Source organism: Pagrus pagrus (genome assembly GCF_965226575.1).
Source record: "Pagrus pagrus genome assembly, chromosome: 20".
Classification (NCBI taxonomy): domain Eukaryota; kingdom Metazoa; phylum Chordata; class Actinopteri; order Spariformes; family Sparidae; genus Pagrus; species Pagrus pagrus.
Window position 1 is genome coordinate 6,222,915 of NC_140207.1, and position 23,083 is coordinate 6,245,997.

At 41.7% G+C, this 23,083-nt stretch overlaps 2 protein-coding genes across 2 annotated transcripts in view; both read left to right on the top strand.

The window, feature by feature from the left end:
- The window catches only part of thnsl1 (threonine synthase like 1), a gene marked incomplete at its 5' end in the record, with an annotated part of 333,814 nt that overhangs the window by 150,036 nt on the left and 160,695 nt on the right, over positions 1-23,083 (top strand). The window lies entirely within an intron of this gene.
- The window catches only part of tmtopsb (teleost multiple tissue opsin b), a 33,673-nt gene that overhangs the window by 7,361 nt on the left and 3,229 nt on the right, over positions 1-23,083 (top strand). Inside the window, exons 2-3 of the mRNA XM_084340233.1 lie at positions 3,832-4,160; positions 19,062-19,295. Of these exons, the coding sequence (XP_084196359.1) occupies positions 3,832-4,160; positions 19,062-19,295 (563 nt within the window). The remainder of the gene's footprint in view (positions 1-3,831; positions 4,161-19,061; positions 19,296-23,083) is intronic.

Genomic DNA, 23,083 nt, shown 5'->3' on the forward strand with positions numbered 1-23,083 from the left:
CCCAGGGGTTTCACACTTTATTGAAACGTTGGAACGCAGTCTTGAACTGCAGTCACTGGCTTGGCAGCTTGCAAGACTGTAACTCCACCACCATCCCCCTCCACATCCTGATATAACAGCAGGGTCATAAACATATAATGTGAGCGTGAACGTGACACTAATCCCAAAACGTTGTGAGGTTTCAGCAAAAAGACGACGTTAACCTGGAATCTTGTATGTTGCACGTACTCTTCGTATGCTGTGCAGCATCTAGATGATACTTAAAGAAGTGGTCTGATTTGGCACAAGAGTTCCTGCAGTTGGATCTGAAACAAGGAAGATAAGAGAGGTAGAAAGTTACAGAGTAAGAGGCAGAAAGAGGAAGAGGGTCATTCAGATTTAGAAAGGCAGAAAGAAAGAGTTAAGGGGAAAGAGTGGGATGAGATGGAACAGCAGGAGACAAGGACAGATGATTAGCTCCTGTGCTGACTCAGACTTTGGACATTCGGTCACTCACTTTAAATCCATTCAGCTCCACTAAGAAGCTGGATGACGAGGAATCAGGCCTCAGGTGAAGGGAACATTAAAATGCATGGTGGAGAATCAAAGTGGGCGACGTTTGAATCAAAGCCAACGTTGGGGACTAATACGTGTCCCCGCATCCCCACCAGGCTCAGAGTAAAGACTGTGCAATCATTATAGGGAATGAATGGAAAAATCAGTCAGTGTGAGGAGAAGCTGCAGAGCATTCCCATTAAAAATCCACAACGGTTATTTACCCATGATTGTATAATCCTTTAGTAATTTCAACACAGATTTTGTTTTCTCCTCCTGCAGATGTTCAATAGAAAGTCATCAGGGGGTTAGTTGACAACACGGCAATTACACAGTCGTGTGAAAACAGGGATTGTTGTGTTGAGATCACTTATGTGGTGATCACAAGGCAACAATTACGTGAAGAAAGAGCTCGTTATTTCAAGTTTACAAGTAGTTAAATAACAGGATCACAGGAGAGAACAATATTTCACAGTGGTAGTCTAACTTTTTGGTTGCACGTAATTAAGTTGCAGCCAATAAACACGTTATGTGAATGATTGTGTAAACGAAAAGAGGTCAGGTTAGACGTGTTGCCTTGGTCAGATTTGCGTTCGACATGTTGCGTTGACTTCACTGTGACTTGTTGCAGAGGTGACGTCTCGCTCTGTCTCTGCCTTTCTATACTGTAAAGACGCACTATGAGGTACCGTAAGCACCGTTTTATGTCCACGCAACACTCACAAACGTCTTGTGTTTTGATTGAGAGACCCCTAGTGGCACAGGTTATATATTGTGCATTTGAAACTTCAGCACAGAATTTGAGACGGCGACCCCTGGTGGTCGCATCAGAAAAATGCATCAATCCTAGGAGCTTAACTTCTTATCAAGCAGAATTATCAAAACAAAATCTACTCATATGGACATTTATCGACTTGGATGTCTTGTTTTCCCTCAGTATTTCTTTAAAAGTCTTTTTTTTTATGTAATGAAAACTCCCATGTGATTAAACCTTGTATTATTTTCACACTGTATGCTAATGAAGCATCTGTTTGACTCCGGGTGGCCCTGTGGAGTCTCACCAGCGTGCATCGGTAATAAGCGGAGAGCTCTTACACCCTCTTCAACACACACAGGTTACACCGACGCACATACACAAAATAATTTCCATGATTGTCAAGACATCTTTGTCGTTGCTCTCGACCCATCGTACGCCCACAGCCCACCCCGTGCCCGCACCGTCACACCCAAGTCAGCCAATCAGAAACCGTGGAGGTGCTATGATTGTCCCCTAATCAAAGCCTCTGTCCCCATGAGCCTCGGAGGTAAAGTGCCCCTAGAGCAGCACTTTAGGCCGTGCGTGCTGATTAGCCCTGATTTTAGACTGAGTCACCTCAGCAACAATTCACTGCAACAGGACACATTCATCGATTAAACAATTAACATGTCGAGAAAGAGCCGCATGTGGCCGTGCTTTTGTCTGAATCAGTGATTCTGTGCATGTTTGACTCGATGTTTCAAACAGGCTTTCAGCCACAGACCCGCTGAGGGTGTGAGGATAAAATTGGATCTAAAACAAAGGATACAAAAGCTGTTTTTAAAGGCTCACCGTTTGATCCACTCGTCTTATTTTTTACAAAGTTTGACTGCGAAAATGAACAGAGAATTCTTTATTTTGTATAAAAAATTCACTTTTTCAGTTTGACGTTCATTAGAGCTACAACAGAAGTCTCTCTCAGGCAAAAATATCAAATGTGATGCGTCCAAAACTTTATTACACCTGTGGATGTGGATGAACAATGTTTCGGTTATCATCCGGTTATCTTGGATAACTTGATGAAGGTCTTTCTTCAGTTTTTTCAGATTTTGTCCTGATGCGTCCAGGATCTAAAATATGAGAATGTTCTGCTCTGTCTTGTGTTACATAATGATAAACTGATTATCTTTGGATTTCAGACTGTTGAACAGAAAAATCTTGATATTATTATTATGTAAGCTTAAGTTCTAGTGAAACTGGGAGGGGGGGGTTTATGTGTTTTTACACACCATGGGATTAGTAACCAAGAAAATGATACGCAGATCAATCAGTGATGAAAGTAATGATTGTTGCTGTCCTGCTATTTTGCAGTTTTTGGCACTTTTTATTATGTTTGGTGCAAAAAACAGTAAATTAACTGTTAATTAATTAGTTAATTAAGTGTAGAGTATTTAAAAATGCTTGTATACAACGTCTTTACGAAGATTAACACAAATGTCAACGTCTGAAAACACGTCAGTCGGCCACAGATACCAGTTTTTGAAACAATTTTGGTGATTTCTGCTGTTTAGTTTGCATTATTTTAATACTATATGCACGAGAATGCAAACAAAATGAGTTAAAAGAAGTAAACGTGGCGCTGCTGCAGTCAGGTTGATAAACAGGAGTGAAGATAAATCTGCTTCTGAATCCCAAAAGTTTTGAACGTTATCTCCAAACTCTGGGTGTTTATTCCTCCAGAAGGTCTGGCTCTGCAGTGTAGGACGTCCTCACAGTTTAATTATATGATTGAGTTAATTTATTGTTTTGTCGTTCGCATTTTCCACCAAAATCTAATTTAAAAAATGCCAAAAACTGCAAATAGCAGGCGGCAAGTGTGATTATTTTCACCACGGATTAATCTGACATAATTTAGCGGTTATTAATCCCATGGTCTTTAAAAACACAAAATGATTTGTCCATTCTGCAGCCTGAAATACATGGAGATTATCAATTTATTATTAACAATGAAAAGCAGCAAATTCTCACATTTAGGAACCTGGACCCTTAAAATATCTGTGCTTTTTTTTTTTGCTTGACAAATCGTTTCTGTTGTTGCTCTGAAAAAACAACAGAAACTTTGAAACCAAAAGGACGTGTAATGCAGAGAAAATGAGGAAAAGAAGCAAACGTGGACAAAAAGATTTTTGATTTACTGCCAACTGAAGCAAACACAGATGCATGAGTTGAAAAATGTTGCTTATTCTGTGTTGTTGTAAGAAGAAGGTCCAGAGGGAGTAACAGGAAGTCCCTTTGTGGGATTCAGTCCGTCAGCTGGTGAACGCCGCTGCTGTCCAAGCAAAAAAACACTTCAGTGATAAAACAACAAGCAGAAAATTTACTTCACTGTGGATCTAAAAGCAGCTCGATCACTACCACGCAGTGAGAGAGAACACAGACGCTTCTGTTTTTGGGACAAACTGCTCCTGAAAGCCCAAGTGTTGATTAGATTTTTAGGATATTACCTCACATTTCCGCCACGTTATTCAGTTACCGACCACTTGTCTGTGCTTCCTCCTCAGGCCTCGTCTCCATGATCTCCCTCGCCGTCCTGTCCTACGAGCGTTACTGCACCATGATGGCGCCCAACGTGGCCGACGGCAGGGAGTACCGCCCGGTGCTGGGAGGGATCTGCTTCTCCTGGCTCTACTCTATGGCCTGGACCGTACCGCCGCTGCTGGGCTGGAGCAGATACGGGCCCGAGGGTCCCGGCACCACCTGCTCGGTGGACTGGAAGACCCAAACGCCGAACAATATCTCCTACGTCGTCTGTCTGTTCACCTTCTGCCTGGTGCTGCCGTTCTGCGTCATCCTCTACTCCTACGGCAAGCTGCTGTACACCATCAGACAGGTGAGACGCTGCGGGAAGGATGAAGGATGAGAGGAAGCATCATGCGGGCTCTGTTTAAAGGTAGAAAAAGATAGATTGGAGATAAGAAAGCAGAGAGAAAGTGTATTGACACATGCTTCAAGCGCACACCAGCAGCCTCACGCGCCCTTACCTGAGACACTAGATCCACTACTGTATGAAAAACCTCCAAGCTAGTCTGAATGTTCAATCAGGGAAGTTGACAAGCGAGGGAAGAATATGAATTCATACGTTTCAAAGGAGCAGAGAAATGAAGCCAGGCATCAGCCGATCTAAAAAAAATCTCCGATCAGGTTTGACATCTCGACAAAGTCGTTTATTAAAGCTGCCAACACCAATTTATTCTTTTCTCTTTGCTCCTTCTCACCGACGCTGACTCACCGAGAGGCCAAACGGACACTGTGAGATTTTTTTATTTCATTTCCCGAATGTAATTTACATCTCTGTGCAGGAACAGTGGGAACAAGAGAGGTTAAGACATGATTGAATATCTGGATGACAGCTGGAATTCAAATCCTGGCAATTTGCTGCTGAACCGGTAAAAATATCCTGTCTGCTCCCGTCAGGCAGTCCTGAAAAAAAATCTTCATTTTGAGCAAACGAGGAGCTTTTTTAAACTTTAACGGCGGCACTTGGCAGGTGAAAGTTTGACAGATGTGTGTGGTGCGCTGTGAGTTCACATGTTGCCCTAATAATGATGTAAGTTTGGGTTCAGGTTTGATTTCTCTCACCTGCCTCCAACATTGACTGGTTCAAACTTCGGTTTGAGGAATAAGGAGAGAGAGTGGATAGAAAGCTAAACTGAGCTTGAATTAGAAGTCGCTGCAGCCTGATTTGACATCCAGCAAGTACAAAAAAACCCCAGGATGTTCATATTCTTGTTCAGAGCAGGTGGATGGAAGTCAGCGAGTGTGACTGATAACTAAATTATAAAAGCATCCGTGTAGATTTGGATCTGTGGACTCGTTCTGTACCTGCTGGATTTTTGGTTTATTGATATTTTCTTTGCTTCGAGCCTGATTTAAAATGCAGCCTTGGTGTACGAGAGCAACGCTACATTTAGGCGTGAACACGTATTCGATATAGTGATGAAACAGCTTCTTCATGTCCAAACACAGCGCAAGTCGAAGTGGAAAAAGATGATGTGTGACTTGTGAGTCTGTTGCAGACGACTGGAGATCACAGTGAAACAGGAAACTGTCATTTTAGTTTCATTATACGTGTGTTTTCTAGGTTTTTGTGGAGTCTTCTGCACTTTCCCTCCTGTTTTCTTGTGCTCCTCACCAGCACTGATCTCCTTCATCAGCTCCTTCCCTGTTCCTCACCCCCTCCTTAGTTTAGTTTGTATTTAAGTCCAGTCTTTGCCGGGTCATCTGTTGAGTTTCCCTGATCCTGCCGTGTTTGCCTGTCCCAGCCGTTCATCCTAATATACTTCACCGGTGGTTGTACCTGTCTGCCGTCTCGTGCATGTGGTTCCACCTTCTCCCACCTGAAACTCAAATTATATGTTAAAGTTTTGTAGGCTGTGTGCTGAGAGTTCAAGTTTCAGTATGCTACTCTTCAAAAGTTTGAAATCACCTGCCGTAAAAGCTTGATTTGGTATTCAGATGGTTACATTTTTGAGCTGTCTTGTGGAGAGTAAAACAGTGTTGAGTGGTTCAAACAGACTGACAAATGAAAAGGACTGACGCCTTTGAGCGACGGTTAAATAAGAATATAAGAACTCGCCAGTGCTTTGAGTCGTCTGATACTGTTGGAAAATTAAACTTTAAATCATTTAATAATTCTTCTTTTGGGGTCAAAACTACAAATAACACACAACTCAAAATACAAATAACACGTCCGACGTCTGAATTATTCTGTTTCATCTTTGCTGAAGCAGCTTTTACTGAAGGAAAGAATAAAACATCAACACAACAGCCGGTGAACGGTAATTAACAGGTGGAATAAACATAAAATAAACTCATTTAAAGATATGCTACTGCGGCTACCTCGTTAATACTGTAAACATGTAGTTTTGGAGAAGAAATCTAAGCTCAGAATTTTAATATTTATAATAATATCTTACCATAACTGAATAAACAAGCTGTTCTCAGAGGAAAATAAAAGGTCAGCACAACACTGATTGAAGCTAGAAAGGTGGCAGGGTCCGCCACATATAAACAAAGTAGAAACAGAGTGAAACTGTTCAGTTTTTTGTCATGAAAACAAAGAGTTTGATTATTTAGTCTGTGAAGATATTCATCTTCTGATTAAAACTACCCAGTGCACCTTCTGAGTCAGAGAGCTGAAAATAGCAGGTATTACGCAGCGGGAGACGAGAGCAGCAGGTTTCTCCTACCGGCCGGTGTTAATGACATGATTACAGACAACTGTCTTCATTTAACTGTGCTGAGGAGCTTCATTAGACCTGGCGGCTACAGACCTTCCACACCCACCGGCAGCTAATCACAGGGGAGAGAAACTGCATTTAGCCTCGTGTGACTTAGTGTGTGTCTGCTAGCATTTTTAAAATACCTGCGGCAAATGTATGAAACTGTGTACAAATCTGTGTACACGCACAACGTATGTACGTCTTCATACATCCCAATCCTCCTGCGATTGAACCCGAATCCCACGATTTACCATAAATGGCTCTAAAAACACCCTCAAACACCTGGTTTGCATATAAAGGGGCCAGAATTGAGTTTAGTGTTGAGGAGAAATGTAAGAAGCAAAGAAGCAGTTGAAGAACTGGAAAGGTAATTTCACAGACCGTGAACTTTAAGTAATGACTTACAGACGAAACAGAGTTTTAGTCGGAGGCGACGAAATGAAGCTAGCGAAACGGCAGAAAGTGACAGAAGAGGTGAACGCCGCGAGTTCACAGCCACGAGCTTCAAAAAGTGGCCTGATTTCAAGCGAGAGGCCAAGAAGCGCTTCTCTGCACACAATGAGACGATGACCCAATGATCATCATCACGGGCCAGAACATCAGTACGGTCCTTGAAAACTCTAAATTGCACATTGGCAATGTCCTCTCCCAACATAAAGCAGCTATTGTGTCATGCGGCACAGCCCTTACACAGTGCCGTTACACCTGAAGGTATTCTTACTCCCCAATTACACAGGAAATATCTGTATTTATCGTCATGTTGGGAGATAAAAGTTACAGAAGACTAAGGTGGCTGCTGTCTGAGCTGTCCTTCTTCTTCTGAAAGTGCAGCTTCTTGTTTTTGCCTGATGATAAATGATCTTTATTTGTTTTTTTGGGTGAATCTACACGCATGCAGAGTGTATCTAAGAATGAAGGCTCTCCTCAGTGTTTTGGTTGTGCGTCGTACGTCTTCTGCTGGTTAAATGTGTTCGTTCACAGCCATGAATCTCCGTGAGACCTGGATGTTGACGTGTTGATGCTGTTGGCACAAGAATTTAATTTGCCACACCATTTGCTGGTTCATGCGCCGCGTCTCTCTGGGTCTCTGCACCCTGCCATCACGCAGAAGCGGTTTCTCGATTAAACAGTGACGAATATGTTAAAAAAATAACGAGGCGCAGCTCAAGACTCTACTTTTTTCTTTGGCTTTTGGTCAAAATTGTACTGCTGCTACTTAACAGACTCTCGTAATGTTTGTTTTACTCGTTTTTACATTGTTCGGGGATTTTATCTCGAGGTCTGTGTGTTTATGCGTGATTTATTTCCTGTCTGTTCTGTCGACCTTATTTTCTTTGGCTTTGAAAAAGTCTTTGCTCAACTCATGTCGTTTTAAATGTGCTATAGAAATGAATTTGACTCGACTTAGTAGAAAAGAAAGTGTGAGATGGATTGAAATGCTCTCAGTGTCGCAAAATGGAAAAGAAGATTACACAAACGGTTGGAGCACTTCTTCATTTTCTCCTCCTCGTACTTGCTGACCCATTTTTCATTGCCCTCTCCTGGTTTCCTCCCGGGGTCACGGTTCTCCTGTATTTCTCCACACTCCTTTTCTCCTTTTAGATATCACAACCTGTTTCTGGCGCTGTACAGTGTCCTCGTCAGTGAGCGAGAGCTGCACAGAGAAATGGAGAGGAGATTTTAGATGTCCTGAGGAGGAGGATTCCCGTTTCTCATGGAAGGTTTTAAAGGAAAGAGGCATTTTGTCGAATGTGCTGCGTCGATATTTCTGTTAATCACAGAGGACCGGCCGTGTCAATCAACATCGAGATTGGTTAGGAGCAAAATCCTCCACATTTTGAGCTTTACTTTGCAATGCTAAACAAAGATGGTAAACCTGCTTTTCATTGCCATTGTAAACACGTGAACTGCTGAGTATTTTTGCTCTAAGCGCTGCTGTTGAAAGGAGTATTTCACCACTTGTTTGGCTCAAAAAGTAGAAAACCTACAACAACCAGAATGCACTGCACCCCACCGGACCGTTGGGCGGTGCCTAGTTTTGGCTAACCGTGCATTCAGGTGCTGTCGGAATAATCGGAAAAACCAGGAAACGTTGCAGAGTTGACGTCATAGGATGCTTAAACACGGCTGGTAAAAGTAAATGGTAAGAAACTTTTACCAAAGTCATGTTCGGCGTTCAAATACTGGAAACAGATGTCAACGTGTTGTTTAAATGCTCTGCGCGATAAAATGCTAAACTACTTTTTGGCGTCCATGTTGCTCCCACAGTCCCACAGGAAGCACATGAAATGTAAAAATGGAAAAACGTGTTCCCAACTCAGGAAATGGGGAATTAGAGCCTCGGTTTTGAAACAAGACAACAAGGCGGCCAGCTGCTAACAAACATTATGATTTAAGAGAGACGATGAACAGGATAATTGTTCATATCGGATCAGCGCTGCCTCGTTTTATAGTTTGATCAGACTTTTTTCAGGAAGAATATGGCGACCGGTTCCAGTTCACGATCTTTCTCCATTGCACTGAAGCAATATGCTACAACATGTTCCTGAAACAGTCGTAGTAACAAACTCTTGTAATAGTTATTTTCAGCACTTCACAGTTTAGACAGTGTGACGTCAGATGATTTGCGGGTCACAGTCTAATCATCTTCAAACCGCTTCGAGGGATAAATCTGTCAGGGACTTCCTGGAAGACATTCATGTGATGCAACAAAGATTATGAAAGAGAACAAAGTGTCGGCTTCACTCAAAAAATGGTGATTTAAGTTAACAGAGCAGTCACTTCCTGCAGTGGAGAAGGAGATAAGTGAAAGTTCTTATGCACGACGCGATTTCTCATTAGCGATCGTACCAGACACCTGAAATTAATTTGGGCAATTTTCTCATTTGCGTTTGTTCATTTGATGAATTCACATCTGCTGTAATTTGTCATTAAACGCCTTTAGATCATCGGGAGAGGAACAGAGAGAGAGAGTCGCTCTTCAGACTTCAGTTATTTAGCCGATGACTCGTTCTGAATTAATTAAAGTGAAGAAAACAGAGCCAGATGTGGCGAGAAGTCTCTCAGCATCCTGCTTCCCTGTCAGTGTCGGATTAAGACGGTGGCATGTTCTGTATGTTGATGGATCCCTGTAGGCGTAGAGAAGAGGAGATAGAGGAGTAAACAGAGAGGGGATGGTTGAGACCGTGGAAGAGTCATGGCTGTGATTTTTCTCCTTATCAGGCAGGCAGCCAGACACTTGTTTTCCCCTCAGTTTCTTTTAATGCAGACCTAGATATGGTCGACACCAAGTCACAACAGCCTCACTTTCCTTTTTACAGAAGTATTCGAGGTCGAGGTTGATGAGTGTTCTCGTGTTTTTTGTGGATTTGATGGACAGGAGAATACTCTATACAGATAAATCATCTAGTAAAAGTAATAAAGTACAGGCTCTGAAATGTACTCAAAGTAAAAAGCATCCCTCTGAAGGCCATTTCTGTGCAAAGCTAACTGAACCTCACGTCGTATTAATATAATTCAAAGACTATTAAACTCAAATGTAGAATCAGTAGGATTTGTCCGAGCTGTTCCTGAACGCACCACAAAGATATTTGATTCTTGAGTCTCATTCCCAGGACGTCACTGTGGGTTCGTAAAGCAGCAACAAAGTGAGAAAATAAGAAAATCCAGGCAGAGGGCTGCAGGCTGTCTGTTTCCATCTTGTTGCGTCTTTTTTACGTTGTTTCGTCTCGCTACGTCTGACGTTGTGTGACATAAACTGATAAACTGAGTCTTGTGATGTCGGGAAGGCGTAGTAGTAGTAGTAGTGGTGACAAAGTATTTGTACTTGTAATTATAAGCCATTGCTCAAAGATTCATCGGATACTGACACTTTTGGACGGCGACCGACCCGACCTTCAATTCAAAAGCGTCCGTCGCGATGAGAGCGGAGAAGGTGGACCCAAGTGCACCACAACCAGGCAGAAATATCATGGATGAAGTTTATCAGGGGACAACGGCTGGAACAGGCAAACATGGCAGGATCACAGAAACTCAACAGAAGACTCGACGATGACCGAACCAAAGACTTGACCTAAATACAAACTAAATAAACGTGGGGATGAGGTGCAGGCGAAGTGAGGCGGAGAAACACGGGTGAGGGTAATGAACGGAAAAACACTAGAAACAGGGAAGAGGCTGCAGAAACAGTGGGAAGAGGGAAGGCTGATAAAGGTGATGCAGGGCAGGTGTGGAGGGAAGGCAGACTGGGGAAGACCTCAGGTAACAGGGCTGAGCTACCTGAACAGATACATGACTTACTGCAGTCCTCAGTGACATTTGTGTCGTTTCTCTTGGCCGCATCAAATGAACCGCTGAGCTGCTGAGAATAAGCAAATATTAAAGCGATATGCAGGTCGGGAAAGCTGATTTTCTCTGTTGATAAAGCATCATTTCTGCAGAGTCGTCAGCGAGCCCGAAGGCAGACAGATAACTGCCCTCGTCTCGCGCGTTGTGTGGCTCATTGCACAACATGCAAAAGTCACAGCGATTGGGAAAACCACTTCCGGCTTATTGCGTCATCCAAATTACCCAACTGATAATCGACTCAACTCATTAAAACAACATGTTGCCAGAATCTGCAAACAAGAATCGTACCGATAACAACTTCAGTTAATGAGCAGATAACAATCCTAATTGTTTCCGCGGCTTTTGTTACGACGCGATGATTCTCTAATCTGCCGGCGTGTGAAGATCTTTTGGCAAAATGGTTAATTAACGCCAACGCGTTTCTTCGGAAGAAAGGACAAGAGAAAACACTCAAGGTGATGAAGATTGGCATCAGCGAGGGAGTGTGTGCTCGAGTGTGTGTCTGAGTGTGTGTGTGCTGTTGTGTCTCAGCGGACTAGGTGTAAGGTTACCTGGGAGGAGGATAATCCCCTGCTTACACAGCATGCATTTTTCTGCACACACACATTGAAACTCATTCCCAGTGTTTTGCAGGATGTGATTTAATCTCTCGTGTACGTGTGTGTGTGTGTAACTGTATATTGAAACCTGACACTGTACAAGAGCAAGAAACGTAGCAGAGAAGCAGGGTTTGTTCAGGCTTCAGCAGTTTTCCTCTTTGCTGTGAGCTTTGTTTGATTGTTATTTGGTATTCATAGTCATTTTTACTGTTATTAAAAAACAATCTTGCCGCATTTCTCCGTCTGAATGATGCGATTTGTTTCCTTATTTCACATCACGGTTTGAGACTAATGCCTCGTATTTGTAAGTGATGACATGTGCAGCAGTGCTTGTAACACAACAGCAACACTGTCTCATCTGCTCCATTATAGCGTTTTTTAATAGTGTCTCATCAAAAGAGTAAATTATGTTAAATAAATAAATAAATACACATCCTGAATACAGATATTTTAGTGTTAAAAGTGTTAAAAATATGGGAGCACCATTTAATTTCAATGCAGTTCACACAGATGTTGACAAAAACTGCTTTTAAACTCTTGCCGGAGACTGTTGGCTACAACCCAGCTAGCTTTAAATGCTAGGTTGCTACACAGTCCATGTGGACTGAGATACAGTTTCACACATTCGCAAAAAGCTAATGAAATAAAGAGACTCAAAGAGCTGCTCTTTCTAAAGCACCGAGCACTTAAACAATTTGCGAAAATCCAAAGCTTGGCAGACTCGCCGTGCAAGTTACGTTCAATTCAATCAATCTTCGAGCGGTCGTCTTTGGACACAACGGTGAATTCGTACCTTTACGTCACCTGAGGGGCTCAGACGCCGCTGATAACTGTGAAGGTATACTTTTTCTGACAACATCATTGAGTTTTTACTGACGCCGTACCTCATCCTGGGACTTTCACTCCTATCTCCGTCTGTCCCCTCTGGTTTACACCAATCTCGGTTTATTGCTGACTTCAGCAGCAACAGCTACTTTATCCTATCTTGTTTTCTCTCAGATGGACAAAGTGGCAGAGTGCTTGTCCATAAAAACAAAAAGTTATGTATAGAGTGAAAGAAGCTTTTGCTGCCAAGATTCACAGTTTCTGTTGATATCGCTGCACCACAGAAACTTTTATAACTTCTCCTCAACAGCAGCTTGGATTTAATAAACATCTCTAATCTTTGCCGTGTTTCAGGGCTCCCGGGCAGCTCCGGGGCTCCTCCGTCAGTTTGGTCAATATGCGGCATAGACTTAAGATTCAGGATGGACTTTCAGCCTCGGCTTCTGCACAGCAATGTACACATTTTGTCTCTGTTGTCCTTCCCTCCAATATGTTGAACAATCACGCCGTGGACTTTCCACCTCTACGGGTCTTTTGTGTAGGATTACTGCACATGGAGGCTGAATAGGAAATTTTGTTAAAAGTGGGCCACCGTACTAAAGTTTTTAATTTGAATTACTGTTGTTTATCTACTGTTTAAAGGAACTTCAAAATAAAATATGCGCATAAGTACGTCTTTAATCACATGGTTAGTTTGATGATAACAACATTAGGCTTGCTCGTAAGTCCGGGTTACCGGTGTTGAGCATTAACCGTTCCTGTTCCTGTCACGTTGATTTGATGTCTATTGGATATGTTTTAGCTCAGTGGGTAAACATGAAGCCAGAGACAGCAGGCAGTTAAAGTCATTGTCATTGTTTTAGCTAACTTCCTGTCCGTTTAGCAGTTAGCACTCCCCTCCCTCCTCTCTACGTCACCACATGACGTGCAGCGGTAATCCCCAGACATAGAAGCAAACAAGAGTTTATTTTCTGTTTTACTGCATGAACAGGTGGAGGAGAGACACGTGTTACTGATCAAACAGTTGGAATATGGAGCTATTAAATACTTACTTTATATAAACAAAATCACTTACAGCGGCTTTGTATTAAAGCTGAGCAAAATTCAGAAGTTAAACAATCTGTGTAGCCAAACGGCTCCTCTAAAGATCATAAAAAACATGTTTGTTTAATCTGTACAGAAGCCAAAAAGTAAAAATGTCTTTGCATCGAGCTACGATAAGCTAATCTAATCGCCTGCTGTCTCCAGCTTTATATTTTGCATGCAGATATGAGAGCGGTATCGATCTTCTCATCTAACTCTCGGCAAAAAAGCAAATGAGTCTTCCTCCCAAAATGTCAAACTATTTATTTAACAAACTGACCTTTATCGTTTTTGCTCTGAAGGTTTTTCACACCTTGTAGAGACGCCTCTGCATCACAAACAGCCCTGACTGAATGCTACTCTTTCAAATACCTTTTAACTCTTGGTGCTGTTTTTTGGCAAGCCAGCCAGATGATGGAGCAGCGGCTGGCCCAGTATTGATCTGAAACTGTCACACATTGTAAGAAATTATACTTTTTGCCACATCCTCTGTACTCTGCCATTAAGAATGACTCCGGGCAGTCGATGCCGAGGCCTGAAATATTCGTCCGACATCCTCGACGGCTGACGCAGCAGCCGTCACCGGGATTGAGAGGGCGCAGTCTGCTCAGAGTAACAGGCGAGGGAAGATTTAGTTCAGCAGATCATTGTTCAAACTTTGAAAGCTCAAAGATTGAGACCTGATGGAAGAGCTGGCTGTCTTAACATCAGCACATTCAAGCTCCTCTCGCTCTCAGGAGATGTTATTTGGGTCATACAGATTAATATCCTTAAGGTTCCTTCTCAACAGCTAAAAGTCTTTGGTTTAAATTCATTTCATTGTGAGTATGAAATTCAACTTGCAGAGACTGGAAACCTTTTTGAACTTACTGTCACCTTTCACTTTTGTCATCGCATTAAGGTCTTTTTGTAATACAGGTCTGAAAAATGTAGGGCTGTCCTGAAAAAACAATTTTGGGGCTTCAAAACCTCCGTAACAATTACATGAATATTTGAAGCTTTGACATGGAGCGTGGGAGTAGCTATGTCCTTTTTCTTTTATTCATGTTCTTATGATTCAAATGAGAAACGAGGAAAAGGAGGCGAGACATCAGCCGATGCCACAACCTCGAGCTCCGACTCAGACGGCAGAATAAATGTTGGTACTTTTCTGCAAACCGAGGATATGACGCAACTTTAAGTTTCTTTAGGTTCAGTTTTCAATTTCGTCTTGTGACACTGCTGTGCATGATTGATTGAAACATCATTTTTTGACTTGAAATACTTTCTTTGGCTGCCAGAGACGCATAGCTGAAGATTTCCCGAGGTCTCAGTAAGAACACCTGGTTTTGTCGCGACAAACACAGCTGGCGATTGTCGTCTCACCTTCAAAAATCGTCGTTGTTGCCACGGACAGGCCTGGAAAAGGTCTGTCATCAAAACTATCCATCGGTTTCACACTTACAAATGTTGGAACGCAGTCTTGAACAGTGGTCACTGGCTTGTTATCCTTCATGGCTTCCCCCTCCACATCCTGATCTGAAAGTCAGGTCATAAACATGTCATGTGAATGTGACACAACATGCAGGGTTTGAGACTAAACCTAAACACCACGGACAAGCTTCATTTCTCCTTCTCTACGTCAGTCTTTTGCCTCTTTTTCAGCGCAGCCGATGTAAGTTTGAACGACTCCACCTTGAATCAGTTTCCTTCGTTTGAATACTGACTTGGGGCGAAGATTACGACAAGCTTCAAAGCATTTGGGTCAGCCTTTGAAAAATATCCTATAGATGAGTTCGAGATTTTCAATGTCAGTTTTTGCTTGTGTCATTGTGTGTTTTTGTGTTTTAAGTGGGTCAAAACAGATGGTTTAATTACCTCTAGACCTTATGACTACATGTACAAACTAGCCACAACACGACACAAACAAAACTTGCAGGTCTAATCTGAAATCTTTTGCATTCACCACACGGTCCGGCCCAGTGTCCTCCTCTTGTGTCTTCTGTCCTCTGAGCTCAGTGTTGGCCTCCGATTATTGAAGTTAACAAATAAATACAAATAAAGAGAAGCCAGACCAAAATCCTTCAGGGATGAGGGTTATCACTCTTTTGTCCTCTCTCTCCATGTCGTCTGCACACTGACTGGCTGATATAAGATAAAACTGGCATTCTCCGAAAATTGGCAACCGATCAAACTGACAAACGACTACAGCCGGCACTGCTGTTTACTTGTTTGTCATCCGATTTAGACCTTCTGACAAAATTCATGTTTTACTTAACATCCACCATTTATCAGTTCATGGATAACAGAACATCCTTTGCTGCTCAACAGACATACAAATACTTGTTTTCTGTAAGTTAAACACCGTTTTCCCCTTAAAAAAACAACTGCACCTTTATTATATACACTATTTTGTTTAGTTGTCAACTTAAATTATCCCAGATGTTCCCAACAATGTTCAAAACCAGAGAAATCCACAAGCTTACTCAAGGTAATGGTGTGTTTTATTTGGTCGCCCGTCGCTCTAACTTCTGCACGTCGGCAAAACGTAACGTGAATTAAACTAAAACAACAGTCAACATCACCTCCGCGGATCGCTGCTGCAGTCGGGTTGATATATAGGAGTGAAGATAAATCCACTTCTTCATCCCAAAAGATCCTCTGCACCTGACTCGCTCCTCCAGAGTGAGGATACGTCAAAAAACTTGAATTCTGAGGTCTTTTCAACGTCGTCAGAAACTGCTTTATTTTGGATATGTTTTTAAATATAGTAATCTTCTCATCTTATTTGGCAAAACTACGAATACATGTGTTTCCAAAAACGTGAGTAAGAAAGAGAAATATGAAAGTTAATGTGAGGTACGTCTCAAATATGGCATCCTTGTGTGTTTTTAACTCTGTTACTGATGCTTTACTCTTTGAGTGGAGAATAAGATAAACTTCACAGGCGTCAGTGACGTTCGTAATAAAGGAGGTTTGCCAGCGAGACTTTTTTTTAAAATTACATCCAAGTTTAAATTATTAACTTTAACAAAACTTCATGGTCCGACTCTCTCATTCTGCCTCTCCCTGCCTCGCTCGTGTGTCTTAATTGAAAAGTGTAAATTATATTGTCATAATAATGAATATTTAATGCAGTATTTCTGTTGGCAGAAGATGGATGTGATTGTTTGGGTTCAAATGTCACTCGAGCGTCTGCAGCTCCTGGAAATGAAAAATGTAATGGATTCGGTTCTGTTGTTATTGTGGAGGATGTATCTACAGTATGTGCTGTTTTATTGAGTGATGGATCGATTGTATGTGAGTGTGAGAGTGTAACAAACATCTGTTTCTGGCAGAAGCAGACATTGGCAACTTGTCCCTTTTCTGGGAGTGTGCGGCTTGTTTTTTTTTTTTCTTTTTTTTGCAAAGTAGTTTTACTGCAGTGTGTGAGACCGCAGGCTGCAGTGTTAAATCTGCTGAATCACTTAACCTCCTCAGCCCAAGTACATCTCAAACTTACAGACTTTTATTTTGAATTATTGGATTGTTCTTTGGTGTCCTTGGGATCTGGACATCAAGTGAAATGATAGGTACATTTGTAAAAACTGAATAGAATCTTTATTTCCCGTATGTGAGGCAGTAAAGTGTGATATGCCACACTTCAAACTGATCTGCTGACAAAAAAATGCAAAAGAAATGACTTTTGTCTGATTGCTGTCAGCCCTAACCATCGGAGAAATACACTGCATTTCCTTTAACTGCTGTAGTAGAAGCAAACCCATCAAACTAAAGGATTTTTAAACTATTTAAAGTTGGATTAAAGACGTAATACAGCTCTGATAATAAAGGTGAACTACAGACAGTGAGGCTTAGCTAAATGAGATAAAATCATGAACGGCACGGCTGCACTCCAGAGCGAGAATGGCGTACCCCGCCACTAACAGTGAAAACTACTTTATAGAAAGGTATTGAAGGAATGGAGACACATTTTAATGGCACGCAGACCATTAATAGCTTCCAAAACAAGAGCTCGTTTCAGGAAAGATTAAGAAATATTTGGACCTTTTAAGGTTTAAGTGTCTCTCCTCGAGCCAGTATGATTGAAGAGTCAGCGAAGTGTCGAGTGAGAGTCATGTCCCTCTTCACCCGAACAGCAGGAAGCTGTCTGCCATTGACTTTATTGATAGGTCTCGTCACAGTGACGTGGAGAAGGCTGAACTTTGGATTTTTTTCCAGTTGTAGTGGTGGTTTTGTTGTCAAACGTCTTGAGGGACTGCTTTTTTGACTGACACGTCGGTCTGGGCTGTAGAGTTCAGTCAGTCTCAATTTAAGAAGCAATGACCTTTTGTCCACTTCATCCATTTTCTGCTTGAGTGAAGGCAGCTGAGCAGTTACTTGTTTGGCCGGGTTTTTAAGTGGACTTCATTAATGTAAGAGCTGTGAAATTCCTCCTCATGGAGCTAATTGTAGATACAAACCAGGTGACAGAAGGCAGATCTGTTGTTTTAAGGTGCCGGATTGGTCGCCCTCCACTGTGATACTCCACTTGTGATTAAAAGGTCAGTTTTGTTCCTGTTGTCTCATATGAGACTGATTCTGGTCCCGTAGATTTATTGTCCACTTACGTCTTTGAGACCTCCCAGATGAATGTGCAGACGAAAGAGAGGGAGAGGAGCCGGTTCTTTCTTGTGAAGAAGTTGGGAGTTTTCTTGTTGGCGCCGGTACAGTGGGATTATCTGGAGCTGGATCTAATAGACGCTGGAGGAGCTGCATCTTCAAGCAGTTCAACGCTGGCATTTAGCTTTGGCAGGTGGGCAGAGGGATGTAAATGTCCCACTGATCCACAGTGGAGATGGACAACGAAGAGACACCAGAAGATCCTGTGACAAAGATTAAAGACTGTGGGGGAAAGAAAAAACTGGGATTCTGAGAGTGAAACTGAGATTTTGAAAGAAATTAAGCAATTATTTCTGGAATAATTCATTAAATTATGAGATGAAAGTTGATCGTTTTCAGGAATGGAAAGTAACTTTCTGAATGACTCATGACTTCATTTTATAACTTGTACTCTTCTTCTTCTTCTTCTTCTTCTCCTCTTTTCTTCTTCTTGTCTTTTCATCTTCTTCTTCTTCTCTTTTCTTCTTCTTCTTCTTCTGACACTTTTCTTTTTCTTCTTCTCTTCTTCTTCTCTTTTCTTCTTCTTCTTCTTCTTCTTCTCCTCTTTTCTTCTTCTTGTCTTTTCATCTTCTTCTTCTCTTTTCTTCTTCTTCTTCTTCTGACACTTTTCTTTTTCTTCTTCTTCTTCTTCTCCTCCTCTTTTCTTCTTCTTGTCTTTTCATCTTCTTCTTCTTCGCCTTCTTCTTCTTCTACTTTGTCTTCTTCTTTTTCTTCTTCTTCGTCTTCTTCTTCTCTTTCTTCCTGTCTTCTTCTTCTTCTCTTTTCTTCTTTGTGTATATTTGCGGATCACAAACAACCTGTAAAGGTTCATTCCATACTGTATGAGTGTTTAGATGCTTTAGTCATTGAACACAATTTATGACAATCATTTTATCTGCTACAGTTTCTCGGATAATGATAAATAAATAAAAAACTATTGGCCCAATATCCGTCGTGCATCCAACAGTTGAGAGATATCTGTGAGCTTATGGGTCAAATTCTCAAAATCTCCACTTCCTGTTTTTTTTCCTCTGGCAGGTCAGCAGCGTGAGTTCAGTGGTGACCCGCCGCAGAGAGCAGCGGGTGCTGGTGATGGTCGTCACCATGGTGGTGTGCTACCTGGTCTGCTGGCTGCCTTACGGCGTGGCAGCTCTGCTCTCCACCTTCGGCCCCCGAGACTTCCTGACCCCGGAGGCGAGCATCATGCCGTCGCTGCTGGCCAAGTTCTCCACCGTCATCAACCCTTTTATCTACATATTCATGAACAAGCAGGTGAGGCGGTGGAAGATAAAAATCAAGCAGCCTGCGTTGTTTTCATGATTTAAATCAGCTGTGTTGCATGTTGCAAATGTAATCATTGGGACTATTGGCGTGACATATGTGAGTGGGAGGAATAACACTGACAACACTGGACAAACGTGATGACTGAACACTAAATGAAAGGCGTGAGGAGAAGATATATATATATATATTTCATCCTGTTGATCAGGTTTCAGCTGCTGCTCGCTGTGAAGTTTACTGCTCGCTTTAATTTATCATCACATCCAAACTTTGCATATTTCTCTTTTACTGAGGGATGAGAATGAATTTGAATCTAATCGCAGAGTCACCTGAAAAATATCTTTAACGTTGGTGGGAACAGGGGCGTGAAAACTGATTGGCCAGCCTAAATTATAATTGGCCAACTGTATGTTTCTTATGTATGTCGGGGGTTCAAGTGCCTTTATTCAAGTTCTGTGTTTAAGTCCTAACTTGAGGTTATTGAGTGTTTTAATTTTATGCAACTTTATACTTTTTAGAGGCAAATATTGTACTTTTTTATCATTTCCAAATTTTGGTTCTTTGCATTCGACATTTTTTGTGTGATAAACTGAAGGAAGTGATCGTTGCGAGGCTGCTAGTTAGCAATAGTTCACAGTTACTTCAGCAGCAAGTAAAGAAATCTGTCCAGAGTTGAGGCACAGCAGCTGGCGGGGAAATCAAAGCTTATAGATAATATTATTATTGAATATTGGGGTGATTTTAAAAACATTTTGAGGTGACTAAAGTGGTAACTTGGGGGCTAATTTCAAAGGCGTTTCAGATACATTGCTTGGTAATTACCCCCCACTCACCATGACATTTCAGGACCCTGTTAAAGGAAGTGGAACCAAATAAAATTGTGTTTTCATCCCGTGTTCGGTCCACAGAAACGCTCCACTGCTCCGACCTTGTCCTTCGTTTTATATACTCATTGCAGCAGCATGAAAATTGAGAGTGTACTGGACGAAAATAAGCACATGTTCTTGTACAGAATGAGTCATCGACCATTTTATCACTTTTTGGAGGAAATTACAAACTGTAAAATACCATTAAAATCATCATTTTTGCCATTGTTGGGCCTGATAGCGGCGTATAGGTGAGATATAATGCAACACGTATGCGATAAAACACTTAAACATTGGTTTAATTTAATTGGCAGTAATCTTTTACTGGTATTGGAGTATTTTCAGTCTGACATTAGTACTTTTACTCGAGTACATGATCTAAACTGCTGCTTTTTGTGTAAATTGAAATCCCAAACTGAGCCGGTGTTGATTAGAGTCTGCTATCCCCGATGATCTGCCCTCCTTGATTTTGGCGGTGAGTCAGACACCCAGGCCAGTCCTGTGATTCACACCCAGGGGAGGTTAATGTAGGTGGAGGCTGGGTCCTCATTTACACCTTCAGACAGAACACACACACTCACAGAGACCAACTATAAATACACACAGAAACACACACACACACACAGATAAAAGACAAGAGGTGTGACATTATTACCGTGGTGTCAAAGCCTTAACAGCGTCGACACAAAACACCTACCAGCTTCCTGTGAGGTTGTGATACACATCGCTGACATTCAAGGACACGGCGAAGGAAAAAAACACTGATGGAAAAGAAAGAGAAGTAATCTGGTTGATGTCCTAATTGACAGGATAGCAAACTTCAAGGTGCTTCGAGAAGCATTTCAGCATCAATAAATCGTTACCGCAGTCATTAGTAGATTAGTCTAATAACTGCAGATGAATATAAGCATCGCAGAGAGGACAGTTCATGCGTGACTCCAGACCGCGTCAGACAGTTTGACGAGCTTTTCTTTTATCCCTCGAAAAAGAAAAAACACAGTTTTATTTCCTGTGAGTTGATCTGATCTGACTGTTCCTGTCAACGGCCTGGTTGATTGACAAGAACAAAAGATGAACAGCTGAAATATCTGGTTCTTCGGTTCAAGGTTGAAGCTCGTGTACATGAAAACACAAGGTGGGAATTTCAGTACAACACAGGAGCTGCTTTTCAGTGTGAAACTGCTTACTGCTCGTTTATTTCCTGCCATCGTAGAAAACCTACAGGAGACTTCTTTGTTTCTATGTTGAGTATGATTGTAGATTTTATTACATGAAAAATATGAAATGGGAATACAGTCAAGAAACAAAGGACTAAAGTAAGTCAGAAAGGAAAGGGAGGAAGAAAGAAAGAAAGAAAGAAAGAATAGAAGAAAGGAACAGAGAACGAAAAAGGAAGGAAGAAAAGAGGACAGAAAGAAGGATTGATAAGGGAAAGAAATTAGGAAAAGGGAACTAAGGGAGGAAGAGGATGGAACAAGAGCAAGAAAGGAAGGGAGGAGATATACAAAGAGGAATATAAAATAGAAAAGGAGGGTGGAAGGAAGGAGGAAAGATGAAAAATAAGGGAATGAAGAAAAAAGAAAAGGGAAAGAAAGAAAGGAGGGAAGGAACAAAGGAAGGAAGGAAGGACATAAGATGGAAAATGAAGGAAGAAAGAGAAATAAAGGAGGAAAGAAGGGAGGAGGAAGTAAAAAAGAAGGATGGAAAAGGAAAAAAAAGGAGGAAAACCAAAAGAGAGCAATGAAGGAGCCGAGGGAGGAATAAAAGAAAAGGAAGGAGGAAAGTAAAGAAAAAGAAAAAGGTAAGGAAAAAAGCAGTGAGAAGATGAAGAGCGAGGAAGACGCAACGAGTCAGAAAGACATCAGCAGGAAGCGGAGAATGAAAAGAGGCAGAAGAGGGATGATGATTATGAAAGAAGGAACGAGGACGGTAAAAGTGAGAACGACGTGAAGATGAAAGACGGGCGGAGAGGTGAAAGATGAAAGAGAGAGGTGAAGGAAGAAAGGTAACGTTAGCTTTGATTTTTGATTAGCATGTGATGTCGGTATCAGTGCGGCGCTGACCTTTTCCTTCTTCCTTCACGCGTTCACACTCTTTTATCTGCGTCCGTCTCTTTTTTATCTGCCTCCACCTGTTGGACCGTCTCTATGTCTCTGCTGAGACATTTAACTCTGATGACTTGTGAGGCAGTTTTTGACTGTGTTCATGTTGATTAACTGAGCTTTGAGCGTGCAGGAGGTCTCACTGTGTGGCGCTTTCAGTCTTCAGTTCCTCCCAGCCCATAACTATGGCAGCAGTGTGTTGAGGCGAGTTGAAGACTTAAAGCGCTGCGCAGATTCAAGCCGCCGAGAAACACCCGGACAGACGTCTGTGGAGGAGATGCTGCCGCCGCTGACGTCCGTAGTTATTATCTACAGTTATTATGAAACTCGTTCACATCTTTTCATCTGTTTCACACTGTTTCTTTTGTTATGTTATGGAAAGAAAGAAAGAAAGAAAGAAAGAAAGAAAGAAAGAAAGAAAGAAAGAAAGAAAAGGAAGGAAAGACATAAAGGTAAGGAGGAAAGGAAGAAGGAAATGTGAAGGAAGGAAGAAATAAAGAAGGAAATGGGAAGGAAGGAAGAAATAAAGAAGGAAATGGGAAGTAGGGAAGGACGGCAAAAGAAACAACAACAGGAAGAAGGAAAGAAAGACATGGGAAGGAGAAAAAAGAAAGAAAGAGAAAGAAAGAAAGAAGTAAAGGTAAGCAGGAAAGGTAGAAGGAAATATCAAGGAAGGAAAGAAGAAAGAAAGAAAGAAAGATGTTAAGGAAGGAATGAATTAAGAAGGAAATGGGAAGGAGGGAAGGAAGGCAAAAGAAACAACAACAGGAAGAAAGAAAATGACAAAAGAGGAAGAGAAGGAAGGAAATAA